Source organism: Tenrec ecaudatus, chromosome 10 (assembly GCF_050624435.1).
Source record: "Tenrec ecaudatus isolate mTenEca1 chromosome 10, mTenEca1.hap1, whole genome shotgun sequence".
In the NCBI taxonomy this organism is placed as follows: domain Eukaryota; kingdom Metazoa; phylum Chordata; class Mammalia; order Afrosoricida; family Tenrecidae; genus Tenrec; species Tenrec ecaudatus.
Genome location: NC_134539.1, coordinates 132,958,297 through 132,978,063, shown reverse-complemented (window position 1 = coordinate 132,978,063; position 19,767 = coordinate 132,958,297). Strand labels below are relative to the sequence as shown.

General features: G+C 49.7%; 1 protein-coding gene across 1 annotated transcript in view; it reads right to left on the bottom strand.

Moving 5' to 3' along the window:
- Positions 1-19,767, bottom strand: part of TTLL6 (tubulin tyrosine ligase like 6) — a 94,212-nt gene that overhangs the window by 4,257 nt on the left and 70,188 nt on the right. Inside the window, 2 exon segments of the mRNA XM_075559640.1 lie at positions 12,376-12,429; positions 14,527-14,649. Coding sequence (XP_075415755.1) covers positions 12,376-12,429; positions 14,527-14,649 — 177 coding nt within the window.

The window sequence follows — 19,767 nt, the reverse complement described above, 5'->3', positions numbered from 1 at the left end:
CCCAGACTGACAGCACCACAGAGGAAAACAAAGCAACATCGTGCCAGAGCACCTTCCAACTCCATCCACTCAGAAGGGGGAAGAGAAACGTTTGGTGGACAATAGGTTTCTGAACGTAATCCCACGATGATCCACAAAGGCGCGCTCTCTTCAAATGGGGGTGGAATGTGGTGCGCGTGTCTGTGCGTGGCTTTCTGGGGGGTGCAATCAAAGCTCTATTGATCTGGACCTGATGGCAAGTTTCAGCTACAACGGGGGTTGGACAACAAAGGGGTATATTGAACCTCCATTTAGCCATCATCCACGTTCAACATTTCTCAACTCATGCTCAGTCTTGTATCTGCCTCTTCTCCACACATTTTTTGGGGGGGCTGGAGTATTTTGAGGAGACTTCATGTGTGGTTAGTTATAAGTTGGGATATTAACCAAAAGGTCAGCAGTTTGAAAATGCTAGTCTCTCAGAGGGAGACAGATGAGACTTTCAAATCCCATGAATTGTTCATCTTGGAAACCCATTGGGGCAGTTCTCCTCCATCCCATAGGGTCTGATGAGTCGGAGAGTCAGAATCAACTCAATGACAGTGAGTTTAGAGTATTTTGAAGCAACTCTGAGACATCATAGGAACCTAAAAGATTTTATTTTGAATATTCAACAGAAAAGGGTTTAGGGTTTTATTGTTGTTTTTAACAGGATCTCCATGCTATTATCATACCTAACAAAGTTAACAACAACCTTTTAATGCTATCATATTTAAATTTCCTCAGTTGTTTCAAAAATATCTCTTTACATTTGGTTTGTGCCAATCAGCATCTCAATAAAGCTCACCTGTTTATTTTGCAGTTATGTCTCTTAACTTTCTTAGATCCTATAACATATTCTCCTCCTTTATGTATTTCTTGAGAAAAGCCCAGATCAACTTAATTCTCAAAAATACTGTTCACGCTTAATAAAATTTTAAAAGAGATTATCTCCCACTGCTGTGTGTTGGACCAGGCAACTCCCCCCTCCCCCCCCCCCCGGGTTCTGCTCCACTTGTCTTCGGGCAGTGGCAGCCAGGTGAGACATGGCAGGTGATAGCACAGTTCGCTTCGCTTCTGCCCAAAGAAAGTGGAGCTGGAACAGGTGAACAGGTGGGCCACTCACTCACGTCCCCTTCCCCAAAGGCTGGACTTACTTTTGAAGTGGGGGGGCTTCCTTCTCTCCCACACCCTGCATGGGATCCCCTGATAGGGTTTGGGGTGATCTGGGTTTCAGGAAGGGTTGAAGGCTGAATACACAACTCTAGATCTAGAAGAAAGATTAAACAGGACTGCCTAATTCAACCGCTCTCAACCTATGGGTCGTGGCCCCTTTGGGGGTCGAACGACCCTTTCACAGGGGTCCTCTAATCCATAACAGTAGCAAAATGACAGTGATGAAGGAGTAATGAACATAATTTCATGGTTGGGGGTCACCACCAGATGAGGAAGGGTCACGGTTGAGAAAGGGTCACGGTTGAGAACCACTGGTCTAATTCCTGCTTTGGGGAAGCCTCCAAAGGCATCCATGATTTCTTCCAAAGAGCACAGGCTGCCCTGAATGGAAGAGGCTAATCCAATTCTACCACCCCTCACTCCGTCCTGCCTTGAGGACATCATCCACACAGGTGGACGCCTGTCCCGGCTCTGGCAAATGTGGCCTGCTGTCCTTCAACTGACCTCTCTTCTCTCTGAACCTCAACTTCCTCATCTGTAAAATGGGAATGGCCGTCTGTCTAGCCTTCCTCCAAGTAAGTTGAGGCAAGTGAAGAGTCTGTAAACAGTGATGTGTTGGAACGAAATGGCTCTTTTTCTCCACAGTTGGTCATGGTGATGAATTCTGCTGAGAAAAACCAGGGAACAACCAGGCCACCAGCCTATGAAGGGACACTGCCCTGAACAGCAGCCACTCCCACCCATCACAGTTGTCCAAGGAGCCTAGAGTCTCCATTTTGTTCCCCCCTCCCCCCAGCTTGTCCCAAGCCAATATACATACTACCCACCCCACCCTCTTTTTCCAGAGCTCTGGAGGTACCAACCACTCCAAAGGCCCAGCTTGTCTCCAAGGGGAAAAGCAAAGACACCGTTGGGGCACCCAGGACAAAAGCTGGAGGGGTCCAACCCAGCTGTAGTAAATAGGCTCAGTGCTTCTAATCCGAAGTCCCTCTACCCCGACAGTGCTCTCTGAGACCTACAGGCAGGGATGTCTGTGAGCTGGTACAGAAAAACCCTTACATTTTTCATTTCCAAACTATACCTCGCTCATAAAAAGCGGGAGTATGTAATAAATTCTCCCCTGCAGGACATGGTTTTAATTAATTATTGGGTTATTCAAGGGGACTCATGTGTGAAATGCAATTTACCCTCATAACCTGGATCTCGCGCAATCTGTCCTGAGTACACAGGCTGTTTGTGATCCTTCCAGAAGACCTTACCCAAAAAAGCCCCATACATTTATCCTCTCAAAATCTCTTCACCTTAAGTAGACCCCATGCACCAGTTAGAGGTTTTGTGCTCTTAGGTGTCAATTTGATGGAGGTGTCCAGAAAAGTCTCATTTTATGCACACACATTTTTGTCTGTCACTTGTTTTGTCATCTCCACAGAGGTGGTATGGAGCCATCTCAGTACAGAGTAGAAACTTATACTACTTTTTTCCTGCTGACTAGGTAGCCAGAACTCCTCCTACTGCTGAAGCTTCTGAAATTCTGTTTGCATCATCCCCATCCTGGATCTATGTTTATCTCCTGTCTGGAGTCCTCTAGCCTGCGATGAGGAGATGCTCTTGTCTGGGATTCACCCTCCTTTCCATTTAATCTTTAAAAGGCCCCTACTCTACACTCCACATCTACAATACGAGCTTCTGCTCAGAAGGAATGAGGAACCAAAAATATGTAAATAAGTGCTGAAGTTTCTCCGGACCACAAGGTCAGCAGTTTGAAACCACCAGTCACTCCTTGGGAGAACAAAGAGGCTTTCTACTCCTGAAAAGAGTTACGCCTTCAGAGGGCAGTTCTACTCTATCCTATATAGTCGCTATGGGTCTGAACTGACTTGATGCACACCTTCCATCTCCATCGATGTGTTCTCCTCTTGGATATCCTGTGTTTCTGTGCATATTTTCCTACAGGTGCTTTGGAGTTGATAAATTTCTTCATTGGTTCTCAATCTGAATCATTCCAGTTCATCACGGGAGCTCTTTCCATATTCTGTTTTATAATGACACTTGATTGCTCACTTTTTCTTTGGGGGGGTACAGTTCTTCTCTAGCCTTTGTTTGTAAATTCTTCAGTTTGAGCTTGAACTCTTTCCAGGCAATCCTTTACATGAACCCAAGGGACACTTAAGTTTCATGTTTTGAAATATTCTATGGGTGTTCTTTACTCTTTTGCAGAAAATAAAGCGGTTACCCCTTTTGATGGCTCGTCTCTTTCTTTAGCTTGAGTGTTGGGAGAGGCTACAAGGATTGCATGTTTTATCATAAACTCAGCTACCTTGCAGGGCATCTTGCTCAAGTTCCGGGATCAGTATACTACCTGGGCTTTACGGTTCCACACCATCAAATAGTCTACAACTTTCTAAGTTTTCTTGAGTTGCTATGAGTCATATTGACTCTATGGCAGTTGAGTGTTTGAGTTGGAGTCTTGGGATTTGGGGATATGAGGAGCAGACGCTGTTTCTTTAAGGAGAATCTGAAGATGCGGCAGGTGGTCTTCTGGCCATTCTGAGCAGCATCACCTTTTGCCAGGCTCTCTTTCTAGATATGGAGGGGGTTGGTGATCCCAGACAGACTTTGAGCCCACCCCCTTACCTACCAAGATTCAGCCAGAGAAGGAAGGTGTGGGCCACGCCCACTCTGAGCAGCTGGGTCTGCCCAGTCTCTGGGGGAAGTAAGCGCAGGAGGAGAGCAGAGGGAAGGCAGGAGACAGAAGGGTCTTTGTCCCTGTGCAGAGCTGGTCCTGAGCTGAGGGGGGCTCCTCTGGCACTCCCCTTCCTAGTTTTCTTTCTACTAGTGTGTCTCCTAATTTCATTCCTTCACCTAGGAGCCACTTAAAATTTTTTTTAATTTCCTTTTTAATAGTAGGGAACCTGGATTCCAAACCTCCTTCAATTCTTTCCTGACCCTAGAATTCTGTTCTGGCTCATCGCTGAGATTCCCTGGTACCTTCCAAAGTTGCGGGGTGGGGGGTGGTGGTGGTGGTGGTGGTGGTGTAAAGAGTATGTCTCAAATGAAGTGTCAGCTTAAAAAGAAATGCTTTTTTTTTGTTTGTTTGTTTCCACTTGTTCCCAGAGGAGATGGTAAAGTGAAACAATGGATTCCTCTTTTTCTCTCTAGCCTACTTGAATTTTCAGGTTCAATGGCAAAGAAAAAACTTTTGAAGTTTCAAAGTGTGTGGACCTGTAATAAATAAAAGCAGTTTGGAGTCAGCTTCAACACTACAGGGCTCCTAAACAGCCCGCCAGGAACAGAGAACAGGTTCAACCTCAAGCAGACTCTCCAGCAAAACAATCAGTCAGTGAGCCAATTAGAAGGGATTGGGTTGCCGGTATACACTCCTGTAGAAGCCAAGTTTTTCAGCACATTTTTAATGCAGTTTTGGTGGTAAAATTTAGGTGCCTTGGCTGATATTCAGGTCGACTTATACCTGAGTGTATAGTAATTCCTTCACCAGACATCAGGGAACTCTAATTCCAAGAGAAACTGATGGCAGTCAGTGACAGACAGACAGACCCACAAATGGGAGAAGAAGGCTGGAGATTGGAGTTAAAGAAATTAGAGAATTTCAGTCCTTTTTAAAGCCGAAAGGGACAGCCTAGTACGCAGCGCAGCTGTCCCTTGTGGTGGGCTGGACTGGAGGCAACAAGCCAGCAGGCCAGCTGGAATCAACCACAACCCCTACTGACACAAATGCAGATTGCCCCATTGAGCACCACTAAACCAGTCTCAGAAAATTAAAAAGAAAAATTTTAAAACCTAGTTAGGTCCACCAATTCCTGGAGAAATCCGTTGGAGCCCATGTTCAGCTTTTCTGCCCTCTGAGCAGTCCAAGTTAGCCAGTTTTCCCATTCCCTGGGCTAACCCGGGAGTGACTTAGCCCAGCTCCCTCTGCCTGAATCTGCGGCATGGAGTCCCCAGAGGCCCAGAGCTGACTGTCCCCAGGGGAAGAGGAGAAATCTCCGTCCTGTACTGATTGGATATCAGAAGGCAAATGTTTGAGTTTGTTGTTTATAAACAAAACAAACTAGAGGGGTCAGCTCTAATCTTATCTCCCTAGTGAAACTCCCAGGTGATTGAGTCTAATCCACAATTTGAAGGTTTTTTGTTTTCACAGTTAATGTTATTTTTAGTCATCTCCTCTGGCTTGGCATGATCAAAGCATTTGTGTAAATACTCAGATCCCAAGGGCCCCCCAACCCCCCAATCAGTCAAGTCCATAACTCCTCCAAGATTCCTGCATGGGCGACCCTGCGGTTTGTTTTAGCCATGTAGCAGTTCCTTGGGATGAGGAGTGAGGGGCTCACAAGGGGTGGCAGAACCCTCAGTGAAGGTGGAGTGTGTGGGGGGGGGGACAGTGCAGGCCAGGAAACTGCCATCTGTGGGTAGATCTTGTCAGCTTATACTTTCCCAGGCTTTTGGAGAGGCCGATCTTTGAGCAGGGCCACACCACAGCGCAATTGTTCCTGACCGCCAAGAGCCTTTGGCTGGGGGAAGGGACCAGGAAGGGGGTGGGGTGTGCGCTGGCTTTCAAATCACAGCTCATCTCCTGGAGGGCTCCCTTTAGGGGGCTCCCGGTGGGTGAGACACCCTTGGAAATTCCTCAATCCTTCTTGGCTTCAGAGGTCCTCAAAAACATGGATTGACACAGCGACCGCAGCAATGGGCTGCGAGGACGGCGGCGCAGGACGGACCGGCAGTGGTTTTCCTGTTTTGAGACGGGTCCCTATGGGTGGGAAGGGACTTGATGGCATCTAACAAGGAGGACAACTTGGGTTGTTCCCTTACTTGTCAGTCCCACCCCCCAGCCCCGGCCCGCCCCGCCCCCCGCAGGCTCACAGTTCCTTCTCCAGGGTTGCTAAGACTCCCAGTGACACCCAAAACACCTCCTCCGACAGGGTCCCCTCAGCCTCGCACCCAATCCTTCTGGCAATTCTCTTGATCGCTCTGTGTGGTCCCAAACTTTTGCCAAGGGGTACTCAGAAGAGGAGCTCACACGAGAGGCCAGGCAGGAAAGAGATTTAGGTCTAACGGTAGGGCAAGGGGGGATGGGGGGCTGGATCCCTATTTCTCCTGTGAGGAAGAGGGTGGGCGTTGGAGAGTCTCCCCAACCAGTGGGGAGTCAGTCGGTCGCTCCCTGCGGCAGCTTCCCACTCTCGTCTGTTCGCCACGATTGGGGTGAGCACACTGAGCTTGGGGACCCCAGGCCCATGGAATTCCTCACCAGAAGTGGCCCAATGGGGCGGCTTGCTTTCTTTTAACAAGTGGGGAGTCAGCCCAAGCCAGCGAAATTGTGAGGAGCGTGGCCGCAGCTGCCGGTGGGCTGGGAGAAGTCGGAGCTCGGTTTCTGTGCTCCGGATGTGGGGTCTGGGGTCTGGGGACGCAGAGGGAGGAATTTTCGCTCAGATCGGCTTCCTGGCGTCTGGTGCTCACGGTCTCGGTCTATCCTTTTTATTTCGTTTCCTCCGGAGACACGGACCACGAGGATCAACAGCCCCAGTCCCTGGTCAGCGAGCTCTCTGTCCTTTCGCCGCAGCTGCAACAGAAAATAAGCTTCAACTTTTTGAAATTGAGCGATTCGAATTCCTCTTAACTTTTGAACTGTCTTATGCAAATAATTTCTCCTCTTCCCGCTTCAGGAAGAAATCTTGGCTACTGTGATGACCATTCATTTCTGTCCCCCTCTTCTCTCTCTCTCTCTCTCTCTCTCTCTCTCTCTCTCTCTCTCTCTCTCTCTCTCTCTCTCTCTCTCTCTCTCCTTCTCTTTCTCTGTAACCAAGTTGTTGTTTCTGAGATGAGGTTTACAGAGCTTAACTCAAGGAGAGAGAACAATTCGAAAGCAGTTAAGCTCTGCAAACCTCATCTCCAGAAAAAAGAAAAACACTTGTGGGCTTTTAAAAAAAAGTTAATTACCAAATAAATTGTCCACTTTTCTAATTATCTCAGCAAATCTGAACTTAGTAGACTACATCAATCTGCATTTAGATAAGTTACAAATTTGCTTGATAAACATATATCTTTATATCTCTGGGCATATATGTCTATCTAGCTGTATGCTTCAAAAAGCTATGGGAAAAGTGAAATGAAAAGTTAATAAAATTTCCATCAAACTTGTTGACACCCCATAAGTGATAGGTACAGGCCCTGAAGGCACCGAAGGAGTTTGGAAGGAAGGAGGTGGCAGTGTGCTTTCCTTGGGAACTGGCGGCGCAGCTCCGCTCTCCCGAATCTGAGCGGGGTGGTTTCTATTTTCAAAATCGTCCCAAACAAGTTTGTGAGGATTCTATACATAAATTACCATTCGTAAACGAATAATGTCCAGATTTAAATGTTTAAAAAACTGGGCGATGCATCTAAAAAGGAAGGACTTAAAAGTTACGAAAGAGACTCAAATGGGAAAGGCCTAGAGAAGCTGCCCCATTGCAATCCTAGAGCCCCGTGCCTCCGTCACGTGACAGCGTTTAATTTTAAACCATAACACATCTTAATCGTGGCGCTATCTGTACTGAAGCCTGTTCCTTTTTCATCAATGTAGATTATCTTACTGTCCGGGTCTCTGTGAGTCCGAATCCACTAGACGACAGTGACTTCCAGGTGGCTTTTGGTTGTTGCTTTGGCTTTTTATGGACGGTCATTTACTAAAACAGGCAACGGGTTATTAAGGGATGTCTTTTTTTTTTTAAGGGATGTCTTGATCGTTCATTTCCTTCCTTCCTTTTTGTTTTCAATTCCAACAATTTATCTTATTACAGATGCTGCTGTGTGTGATATTCTTTTAGAGATGGGCTGAGTCAAATGCTTTGTGCATTTTTCATTTTCCGAGCTTGAACATGGTTTCATAGGGTTTAGAAGCAATCCCGGCCTCCCCACCACGACACTGCACCCCGCCAGAAAGGCATCTGTTGGTTTCCTGCTATTTCTCGGTTGCTTTTGGTCGATGGGTCTTTTCTCACTTGCGTGTTTTTGTGTCCTACTAAAACGCGGACTTGCGACTTTTGTGTTTACTTTGTCATGAAGACCATATGTGAGAGGTCTAAAACCTGTAGCTCTAGACCCGAGACATGTACTCCAGTGGTAGGTACTGGACTCTTCGAATGCTCCTTTCCCAGGGGTGGAGGGCTGATTGGGAGGATGTGGAATTCGGATTCAATATTCCCCATTTGGATTTTCTACTATGGCATTCCATTTTTATTGCAAAACGGAGACACCCCCACCCCACCCCTTAATCATTTCCTCATCTTCTCTAACTCTTATTTATTAATCTTCTCTAGCTCCTCAAGCTTAGGAGGCACCACTGTAAAAGCCACACAGCTGCGTGATGAAAACAAGCGGCCTGGCTGTGGGAGAAAGCCAGGTCCCAGTCTCAGTGCCCAACACGGCGTCTTTCCTCTGAGGCTCAGCCAAGTCCCAAACAAACATCCCTTCCTAGCTCCCACTGGCCCGATCCCCAATCTCACTGCCAGAACCTGATAACATCTAGAAGACAATTGGATGAGGTCGAAGATAGGGGCCCCCTGCTTCCAGACAGCTGGTAGGTGGCTTTGAGATTCATCCCCTTCAGCCCAGCAATCCCTAGTGAACTGGGAGTAGGCAACCCACTACTCTCTCCTGCTGAGTTACGACCTCCCAGTGTGGGGGTACTAGGAGTGGCTACCAGTCTGGGGATGGGCAGACAGAGGCAGCTATTGTGATGGGTAAGTGAGGATTTGCACTGCAGGGGCCTTCTCTAGCATCTTGCACAAGTGCCTGGTGAGAGAGAGTTGGTGGTCCTGTGATCCAAGCACTCAGCCCAGCCCCCACCCTCACCCCTCCTATAGCCTAAAAGCCCAGACTAGGGTTTCCCAAGGTTTTGTTGTTTTCATCCCTAGAAGGTACTCAGAGGCTCTTTATCCCTTAAAGAATTAGTCTCATACCATCTTATTCCTTCCCCTTTGTGACCCATTTAAGAGTTGTACCGGTTTAAAAAGGGAAGGGGACATGCACTTGGATCGAGCCTCCAGTGAATCCTCTCTGAACATAGACCAGGGATCTGAATAGTCTTGCTATCCTGCAGAGTGCATTGGAAAGTGAATGTTGGCAGATGTAATTAGTTTAAAGTTTAACCCCTTATTATTTGATCTCCATTTTTACCCATTTTAAAGTTGTTCTGGTTTTTAACTATTTTCTGCTTTCTTTTCCATTGAGGTTTTCCTCTATTTTATTTTTTAACTGTTAAGTTTGCTTTTGGTTTTTAATAATAAACTCATCTTATTGGGGGCTTGTACAACTCATCACAATCCACACATGCATCCCTTGTGTTAAGCACTTTTGTACATTTGTTTCCCTCATCATTCTCAAAACATTTGCTTTCTACTTGAGCCCTTGATATCAGCTCATTTTTCCCCTCCCTCCCTGCTCCCCCCCCCATGAACCCTTGATAATTTATAAACTATTATTATTTTGACAGTTTGTTTTTGTATGTTTTTCAATACTTGAAATCCAGAATGGGTGAATTTATAGAGACAGTAACTGAATTATTGATTTCTTGGGGGTATGGTAGGGGGCAAGTGTGGGAAAATGGGGAGTTAATAACAAGGAGTCTAAGAAAAAAGAAAATGTTCTAAACTTGATTGTGGCAATGATTATACAACTCTTCTTGATATAATCAAACTACTGAATTGAAACTAAAAACAAACAACAAAACAGTTACTCTTGGAAACTCAAGTTTTAAAATGATTTATTCGAATAATGACTTTTTAGAACTATTTCTCTTTTGTCTAAAGACCCCATCCCAAGAGAGGTCTGGTGGGCTTTCTTACCTGATTTTCTTTGTAACCGAAACAGATTTCCCCCTCACTGGGCAAGGCATCCTTAGCCAGCACTTTGCTGAAGGTTTATTCCTGAAACCGAATGCCCGCACTTTCAATATAATTTTTAATACAAATGGTTTGCATCCTATATAAAACTCAGATGAGGAACAAGGCAAAACTAGAGTTAGGGGTTTTGAAGGACTCTGGCATGCTCAGGAGCTGGGTCTACTTCATCCTAGAGATGGCTTGACTGCTGACATTCACTGAGCACTTACTTAGTGCTGAGGTGTCAGGAACGAGAGAACTTCTCAACAGTGGAGGATTTCAGTCTGAGCTATAAGTCTCATGGCCAGTGTTTGACTAAAAACCAAGTAGACTTTGCCAAGATTTTGTTATTTTTACCCCTTCCGAATTGTTGGCAGTGAAATGGATATTAGATTAATTTAATTCCAAAGTTTACAGAAGATATATCCAAGCCTGGACTACAGGGTTGACTGGTGTGAACTTGGATGAAATGGAAGATGGTAAGCCCACCGGTGGGAGAAGAGGAAGCAAGGAGGTGGGGAAGGGTAAACTATTGGGGGGGGGGTTTGGTTGGTGGTCTAAAGTGTTGAATACAAAGTTGATGATTTGACATGTCAACCACTATCTAATTGACAATAAAAATGTTATTTAAAAGATATATTCAAGCGATGCCTTGTCAACAATTTCTTTTTTGTTAAAAGACCATCCCAGGAGAATGATGAGCTTTCTTAGTTGATTTCTCACCAAACCACATAGAACTTCTTGAGTTCAATGTATTTATCCACAATGTATCTGATTTATTCAAATTAGAAATGATTTATCTGAATTAGTAAATCCCACATTTGAAAAACTATCCCACATGTGAGTTTAGGAGTTTATCCTTGGATTGCCCTTTCCAACTGCCTCACCACAGCTGCCTTTCAGGACCAATGGAACTTCCAGAGGGCTCCAGAATGTCCCCTCTTGAGGGAGAAGGAATGAAGAAAGGAGTTGGGGACAGGTGTGAGTCAGACAGGGCTGCTGATAGAGGCGGGGGTGGGGGGGCACCTGAAGGAAGCCACTGTGGGAAGAAGCCACCGGAGTTGTCACGGCAGCACCCTCTACCCTGGTCAGATGATCTGGGGCACTGGGGCTGATTCACAGTGGCTTTGTCCAAACTCCATGTTGGGTGGTGGGAGAAGACAAGCTGGATGTTTCCCACCACTGGTCATATCAGTGTAGAGACTGTTGCCTGCCAGGCTGATGCTGTTTGTTTATGAACTAGTTTCCAAGAGTAAAGGAAAAGAGGAAAGGCCAAATGCCAGTTAGATATTCCACGAAGCCAATTCAATCCCCTTCCCATAGTATTGAGGTCAGAGGCATTTCTAACTTCAATTTCTGAACTCACTTACCTTTTTCTGCCATTAAAGTTCTCTTATCTCTGGGAGTTTACTGTCCCACCCCACCCCCTCCAGTTTCTCAGAGCTGGTGTCTACTGGGTAAAGTGAGCTGAGGTGGTGGAGGGAGACCATAGGGTGTCCGTCCCACAAAGCTGGTTTCCCCCTGGGGAAGGGAGGATTGGGGCTGGGTAGCAGAAGGCCAGTGTGAAGTGACTGAGCCCAGCTCTGCGGGGGAAATGCGGACACACCCCCAGCTTGGGTCGGGGAAAGGACAGGCTTGCAAACTTAGAAAAGCAAAGAAGTTAACGATGTTTGGCTGTCTGGGGGCTTATCAGTGCAACGGCTCAGGCGGGGCGGCCAGACTTGGTGGGACAGGTACTGAGATCAGGCTTGGAGCGGCCCCAGCGGGGCTGGCCTGTCCCGCAGTTCCCACTCAGAGGAACAAAGCGGCTGGGCTTTTCAGAGCCCCATGGGTAAGGAAGACGGGTGGCCCGTGAACTATTAACCCTCTTGGGCGCTAAGGTGAGAAAGGGGCTAATTGGAAAACAAAGGTGGAAAGAGGGGGACAGTGCTACCCCCCACCATCCTCTTATCCTGTGGTTCCCTTCCTCAAGCCCCAGAAACTCCAACCCCAGCACGGTAGAAGAGGGCAGTTCGGAGTTCCTTGATCACCGCCGCCTCCTCCCTAAGCAAGAGGTGAGGCGCCAGAGCCCCAGGTAGGGGGAAGCGAGTGGTGGCGGGTGCCCTCCGCAGTTCGAGACCTCCATCTGCAGCCTGGGGTCCGGGGGCTGGCGGCGGGGGGGCGGGGGCTGGAGGCCGGGGCGGGGGGCCTAACTGCCAGGAGTCCTGGGGGCGTTTATTGGCCGGGCGGGGTGGGATTGCCTAGTCCAGATTTCCTCCCGGTCGGCGGGCGGGCTCGGCGCCTCCCGGCCGTGAATAGCGCCCCTGACCTCGCGCCATCCCTGCCTCTTTTCGGAGAGTAAACATCCTCCGCACTTTGGAAACTGGTGGGACAAGAAGGGCGAGGGGAGGGGGTGGAGGCCGAGGAGAGGGGACTCTGAAAGCCCGGCTGTCCCTGGGGGGTTGGGGATTGGCTGGGCGGGGGGACCTGGACACAGCCCCACCTGGAAGCAGAGGCTGGAAAGAGCGTCCCCTGGGCGTCAGCTGAAGCAGCAGCTCGGGGGCCTCCGAAACGCGACCAAGGAAGTGTGGCCAGGCTCGGAGAGGGGGCGGGAAGGGGCGGGAGCGGGGCCCTGGGGAGAGATCTGGTGGGGGGACTTGGGGAGGTGCCCGCCCGCCCCGGCTTGCACCTGAAGGACCTTTGTCGGGAGGGAAACACCACATCCCTGGGGGGTTAAAGACGCTCGGGGCGGACCCCTTTCCCGAGGAAGAGGGCATAAATCCTCCCTCCTTCCCGAGGGACTGGGTGACCAAACGTTAACAAGAACCCAGATAGTCTGGCTGTCGTGTTTTTAAACACCGAGCGGCGGAAGCCTTTCTTAGCTCCTGTTTCCAAGCTGCTCTTGGGCCAAGGATGCAGACTCAAGAAAGCTAGGGGCCAGACAGAGCCCAGATGCCCCACGCCTCCAGCCTCAGGCCAGGCGCAAGCGGCCTCTGCTGTGGGACAACACCGGGGCGGGAGAGCCACCGCGGGACCCAAACCATGCCCCGCCCAGCCTCAACTCGAAACAGCCCGATGGCGGCGACTGTAGCGCCTCAGGGTCCTCTGAAACTTGACCAAGGCCTCAACTGCATTAAGTCCCAGCCACTTGCCCTTTGCCTGAGCCAAGTCCCAAGCCAAGTGACCATAGCGAGTCGTCTCCAACTTCACCCTTCTTCTCACAGTCTCTGGAGCTGGAGTGGGGGGGGGATGTTGGAGGGGGAAGGTTCTCGACCCTTTCTTTTCTTTTAAAAAAATTAACCCACTTATAAAAGGCTGGAGAGGTTTCAGATAGTGGAGCTTCTACAGGTCTGTCAACCCCTTCATTCATCTGGTGGAGCGCTTTCCTGGGACAGCAGAGGGGTACTGTAGGTCCAGGCCCCATCAGCGCCTGTTTACATGCAATGACAACCGCGCCAGATGTCCACAGCACGTCTCTTCATTTGGGTTTTGCTGCAGAAGGAGCGAGGTACTTTGGCATGGTGGCTGATTTCAACTTTCTTCACCATTTTCCTGAGGGAGGCACCGTCAAGGCTTCTCTATTTGCCCATGAGCCCCACCTTCTTGGTGCCTTTGGCTATCTGGAGGCCAGCCAGTTCTAAGCCAGAGTGGTCTTGACCTTGACCTTGGTGGTCCTCCACCCTCTGAGACATGACACCACTGGAAAAGCACAATACCCTTCATCCCAAGTTACTCCACAGTGGCCTTCCCAAGTGTGGTTCCGGCCCCCATTCACTTCTCAGCTGAATGTGAGGCCGCTGAATGTCGGACTCCAAAGCTGACCCCGCGACGAGGCTCAGAAGACCTTGCACGGCTCCCCACTCTGTCCTACCCCGCAGGGGCTGACTACCGCCCTGCCCCTGCCTTTCTCCGGCGCCCTGGCTGACCGCGCAGCTCCAGTCAACAATCGAGACAGGACTCTAGCTTCGCAGCTCGCGTGGGAACCCCCGGGGTCCGAGATGAAGTCGAGGCCCGCGGGGCCTGCGTGGCGGTGGCGGTGGCGTCGCGGGCGGCTCGGTTCAGGAGGGCCTCCGCCACCCACTGGGTTCTGAGCCCAGAGGTCGTGACTGTAAAGGGGGCGAGTCTCTGCGCCAACCCCTAGCAGAACCCCTGTGGTCCCGTTTGGCGTTGCGTGGTCCTAGGCGCTCATGGGCCCGGGGATCTGCAGGGTGGCCAGAGTCGGCTCGGCGCGAGAGGGGCGCGCTTGGGAATCGGCACCGGGTCGCCTTTGGTACCCCTGAGACCTCGCTGGGGCGAAGGCCCGGCTGCCCCGCCTCCATCCCTCGGGTTCCCAATGTCTGCAGCTGCGTTGCCAGCTCCCAGCTGCTGGCGCCGGAGCCGGGATGCCCCAGCCCAGCCCGGCGTCCAAGCGGCACCCAAGGGATCGCTGCCCTCCGACACGGGGCTTCTCCCGGAGTCCGCAGCCCCCTTCGGGATTCACCGCAGGCGGCGCCCGGGTGATTTCGTCGCCGCCCGCCTGTCCCCGTCCCCAGCTCGCCGCGCGTCCGGCCAAGCGGCGCCTCGGTGGCCAAGCTCTCTGGTCTGCGGGACCACCAGGCCTCCGCTGCAGAGACAGGGACGTGGAGGGTGAGCTTCTACCAGGACCCCCCCCCCCTTGGGATCTGCGGCTCCTTCTAGGCACAGAACGGCCGCCTTCTCTGCTGGGTCCCCAGAAGCAGACAGCAAAGCAAAGGAAAAGCGCGGAGACAAAGAACAGACGAATTGGGGAATTGGGTGGGAGACAGCAGTCCTCCCGGCTTCCCCCTTTCCTTCCCCTGTCTTTCTGTCCTCTCAAACGGGCCCTTTGGGCAGTCGTTTCAAAGGGTCAGGAAATCGACGGAGGCCTGAGGACCCAGAAGGGAAAGGCTGATCTAATGGCGGCCGAGTTTTGTTTTCGCCCTCCAAGCCCAGTCCGTCCACCAGTGACACTCACACAACACGCGTGTCTATTGTGGTCTGGAAAACCAATGCGCTCCCAGGGTTTTCTTCCCAAAGACGATAGCAAATAAAGAAAAGCTCCGGCCTCCCACCAGCTATGAACAGAGCCCCTGTGCCTCCTCTCTTCATGGGATAGCTTATGTGGCCTGGCTGGGCGGCAACGGGGTGTGCGTTTTCCTGGGTACATTGGGCCCCAGGGACATTAAAGGGCTGCTGGTCTTAAGGGGCCTTATTCAGGCTACGTCCAAACAGGACCAAGTGTTGATCTGAAAACTGGAGGTCTAGATTTAGATCTTTTGCATTAAAAAAAGGAGAGAGAGTCGGGGAGAAAACCCCACCGGTTGAAATAGGGAACGAACTGAGAAATATTGCAAACATACTCCTCTCACCTTGTCTCCCTTTGGGGGCGTGTGCGGTGGGCAGCAGCAAGGCCGCCAGGGAGTAGTTTCCTCATTGGAAACTAAAGCCCTCTCCCTGGAGCCTCTGCTGAGCGAGAACGCAGGTGCAAAGCCAGCTAGCCCGGTGAGACTTTGAGACCTGGCTGCTTAAGACTTGATATAGGAATGTGGGGGTTGAGAGGGGGAGGGGTTCAGGGGTAGATAAGTGGAGGAGTGAAGGCTTGGAGGGGTTCAGGGGGGAGGGGTGGGGAAAGGCAACACTGAGTCAGCAGCCCCAAGACCAAATCTCTGGGTCCCTGATGTCCCAGAGCCTCTGTTTGTTTCTTCATCTCTAAGGTGGGAATGCTGCTGACCTCACAGGCCTACTGTGAGGGAGAGAGAAAACCAGACAGTAGAAATCCTACTTTGCATCTGCTTTATCATAATCAGTTTTCCGTCCAGGGATGGGGATGAAGGTCCTCTAGCTAAGCCCTGACCCTGGGCTTAGCTAGTTCAAGCAGGGGGCCGGCCTCAGCCCGTTTGTTTTGGCCGAGTGGTGCGGACCTCTTGGGCTCTGCCAACAGGATTTTGGTGTTTGCTTTCCTGCCTGGCAATGGCTACTGAGGCAGCTGGCATGCTGCTCCCTCAGATGGGTCTCCCCCTGGTGCTCCCAGACAGAAGGATCTGTCTCTCGCTGCTTGCTCTAGCCAGCGAGGTCCCCGAGGTCCCCGCTGTTTTGGCCCCTTGCTCAGATGAATGGCTTCTCTTTGTAAGGCCAGTATTGTCCTAAGACTCTTAGGTTTGGGGAAGCAGGCTAGTGGAGGGACGTCACAGTTTTTCTCTTGAAAATGGCTGCCCGAGAAGTACATATCTAGATATGTCAAGGAACCAGGAAGTAAGCCAGAAAAAGAAATCAGGAGACTCAGAGAAATCAGGAATCAATCCCAAGAGGGTTGGAAGAAATGGCTTTGCTTGCCTGCAATTCTTTGGGCATGCTGTCTGGGGAGGTGGGGTGCTAGATACCGGGGAGTCCAAAGGAAGGTCAGCCCAGACCAGCCAGAGGCCATGCTTTGGGAGGGTCCTGGAGTAAGCAGGAGGACGGAGGGTCTGTTGGGGAGAATGTGTGCTTAGAGCAACCACACCCTCTTCCGTCCCAAGCAGCTCCTAGAGCTCCAGCACCGTGGGTTTCCAAGGGGCACGAAAACCCTATGGCCGGCTTGGCTTTCCCCGGTTGCTAGTTCCTAACGTAGAGCCATGCCTGCCAATGTGAAATGATCGAAAGCAATGCTTAGTAAATTGCAGTTTCAAGGTCTTCATTGCCTTCCTAACCATTTGCAAAACCCCCTTTATTGCTTTTTTTAGATTCCTGGAGTGGAACTGCTCCTGAGTGCTGTAATTAAGCTAAGTGACATGGCAGACATTCAGCTCCTGTAATCCTGCAGGAGAGGGAGGGGGAGCATGCTTGGAACAGCTGCCAGTGGGCCTGACTTACACTCCCTGCCAGTGCAGAAGGGAAACTGGAGTCTGAAATTACCTTCAAGGCTAGTTAGAGTTACTGGGTCTTTGAGGTAGGTTCAGAGCCTCCAGAATGTGGGATGAGCAGATAAATGACCCCCCAACCTGGCTGTGCACTGGAACCCCCGGGGAGCACTTTAATCTAGCCACTCCCCTCCCTAGATGGATCAATTTGGTCTAGGACCACATGTGTTCTGGTAGTGCTGAGCCTGAGGAGAGGCAGAAGTTGCCTAAGGGGACTATTTTTAACTTAGTCTTTAGGAAAAATCAGTTTTCCATTAGAAAAAATGCCCTTCAATATGGCTCTTTTATATCCATCCAGGGGCAGGGACACATCGAGCGCTGCTTCATGACAAAGACATTCTGACCGCACTCCCCCAAAGCGCCTGGTCTAATGTACCCAGTTTTTCTCCCAAGGATTCAATTGTGGAGGGGGCTGTGGGGGGCCATCTTTGCTGCTTCCTTTTCCCTGCCCCCTCCCTGTGTTCGGTCGCTGTCTTAGCTTGGTGGGGTTTTCCTCCCTTGCCTTTCTGTTCATTCCCCCAGCCAGCAGGGGTGGGGGGAGAAGGGGGCTGCAGGGGATTGACACTGACACTACTGCAGGAGTCAAGTCCCCAAGCCCTTCTTTAACCACCTCGTCAAGCAGTCGTTCCGCCATCTACCACCAGATGATCTTTCTGATGCTGTTATAGACTGAATTGTGTCTCCTCCCCAAAAGATACGTTGACGACCTAGTGCGGGAATCTGTGCCTGTAACCTGGTTTGGAAATGGGGCTTTATAGATGTTAGCCGTTAAGGTGAGCTGAATGTATGAACTTATGAGTGGCGCCCTTATCTTGACGAGCCACCCAGTTTGTGGTGCTTTGGTATGGCAATCCTAGGAAACTTTTACAAACACAACTGAACCTCTTTCTTCCATTCAAGAGCCTTTGATGGACTCCTCCTGCCCACTGTTTTGGCTAAAAAGCTTTCCTATTATTTCATTTAGCAAACATGTATTGAATCCGTACTGTGTTCTCAGTATCTACTAAGAGCAGAGACCAGGGAGACTCCGGATAGGGCAAGATATGACAAAACAACGATGTATAAATGACCAAGGGCATATGAGGGAGGGGGGAAGGGGGAGGGAGGAGGGGAAAAAAAAGAGGACCTGATGCAAGGGGCTTAAGTGGAGAGCAAATGCCTTGAGAATGATTGGGGCAGGGAATGTATGGATGTGCTTTATACAATTGATGTATGTATATGTATGGATTGTGGTAAGAGTTGTATGAGTCCCTAATAAAATGTAAAAGAAGAAAAGAGAAAAAAATGATTAGGGCAAAGACTGTACAGATGTGCTTTATACAATTGATGCATGTATATGTATGAACTGTGAAAAGAATTGTATGAGCCCCAATAAATTGTTAAAATTTAAAAAAAAAAGAGCAGAGACCATACAGATACAAAGAGGGCAGAGTCTAATGGTGGGAGGGTCACTCAAGCAACTTCACTGTCAAGGTCATGGTCAGTGCAGTAAGAGGAATAAAGACAAAATATATCTAGGTTTCCAGGAGAGTCTCTAAATGATCTTTCATCTTCATCCGCAAAGTTCTTTTTTCCCACCCAAATTGGACTAGACCTTCCTTGTTAATCACATTTTAGGTTTCCTTCCTGTCCTTGGCGAAGGCCATATCTCCTCTCTACCTGTGAAAGCCTTGGTTTGCCCTTTCCTGCGACCTTAAGTACTACTTCCGCCAATGAGATACATTTGGACTTCTCATTTGAGTGTGGAAACACTTCCTTCCTCCTCTGCGGACTCATCTTACCTGTCGTACTCCCCTGCACATTCCACGGGGCAAGAGCTGTTACAAGGTTCCTAGGGTCCCTACCAACGGCAGACAGTTGCTCTAGAGAGCTCTGTGGGTGACGAGGCAAGAGGCAGGTGGGGTGAAGAAGGGCCTTTGCCACCTCCTCAGTGAATATTCCAGAACTGTTTAAATCTAGACAAAACTGGCTCCATACTTTACAAGGTGCCGTGCAAAATGAAGAGGCAGGGTCGCTTGTTCCACATGGAAAGAACTTCAAGGTGGGAACAGCAGAGCATTAAGCACGGGACCCCGTGCACCTGCATAGTTCAAATGACCACGAAGTCAATCCTTTCTCTAGGGCCAAAGGATAATTCCCGCTTCACCATATCAATACCAATATCACCTTATAAACAAATGTGTCCCCCCACCCCCAGTCAGCTCAGGAACTTTGGCTAGTTCAGGGTGCTGGTGACTGGGGGAAAGAACGGAGGAGATTTAGAGGTTCCAGAAAGCCGGTGAACTCCCAGGGTGCTCCATTTCAACAAGTCTCACATCTTTTGCCTGGGTCAGACGATGACCTTTGGCAAGCTGATCATCGTTACTGGGAAACTTGCCTCTGGCCTGTTTATATCTTCTGAGTGGCAGCAAGAAAGACCTGATCAAGTAAGGTTTGAAGTGAAAAATAAGCCTTAATGTTTATGTCCACTAATAACCAGTAACGCCTGTTATCCGGATGGGTCTTGCCTTACTAAAAAGAGCCTTATGCCAGGAGTCCTAGACAGCCAAATCCAGAGGGAGATGCAGATGTTGCGTACGTCTGTCCATTTCATAGTTGACTATAAATGTCTTGAGTCTGGCTTCTCCATTCAGCATGTTGGATAATTGAGGTCCTTTGTCTGAGGGATCCTGCTGGCTTCAACGATCCCCTTTGACATCTTTGGCCCCAGACGTTTGTTCCGTAAGAAATCTGTAAGGCAAAACTGGGTCAACATTGTAAAACAGGTGTGACTTTACACCTCACTCCTCCTCTTCCACCCCTGCCCCATATGACTCTAGAGTTTTCAC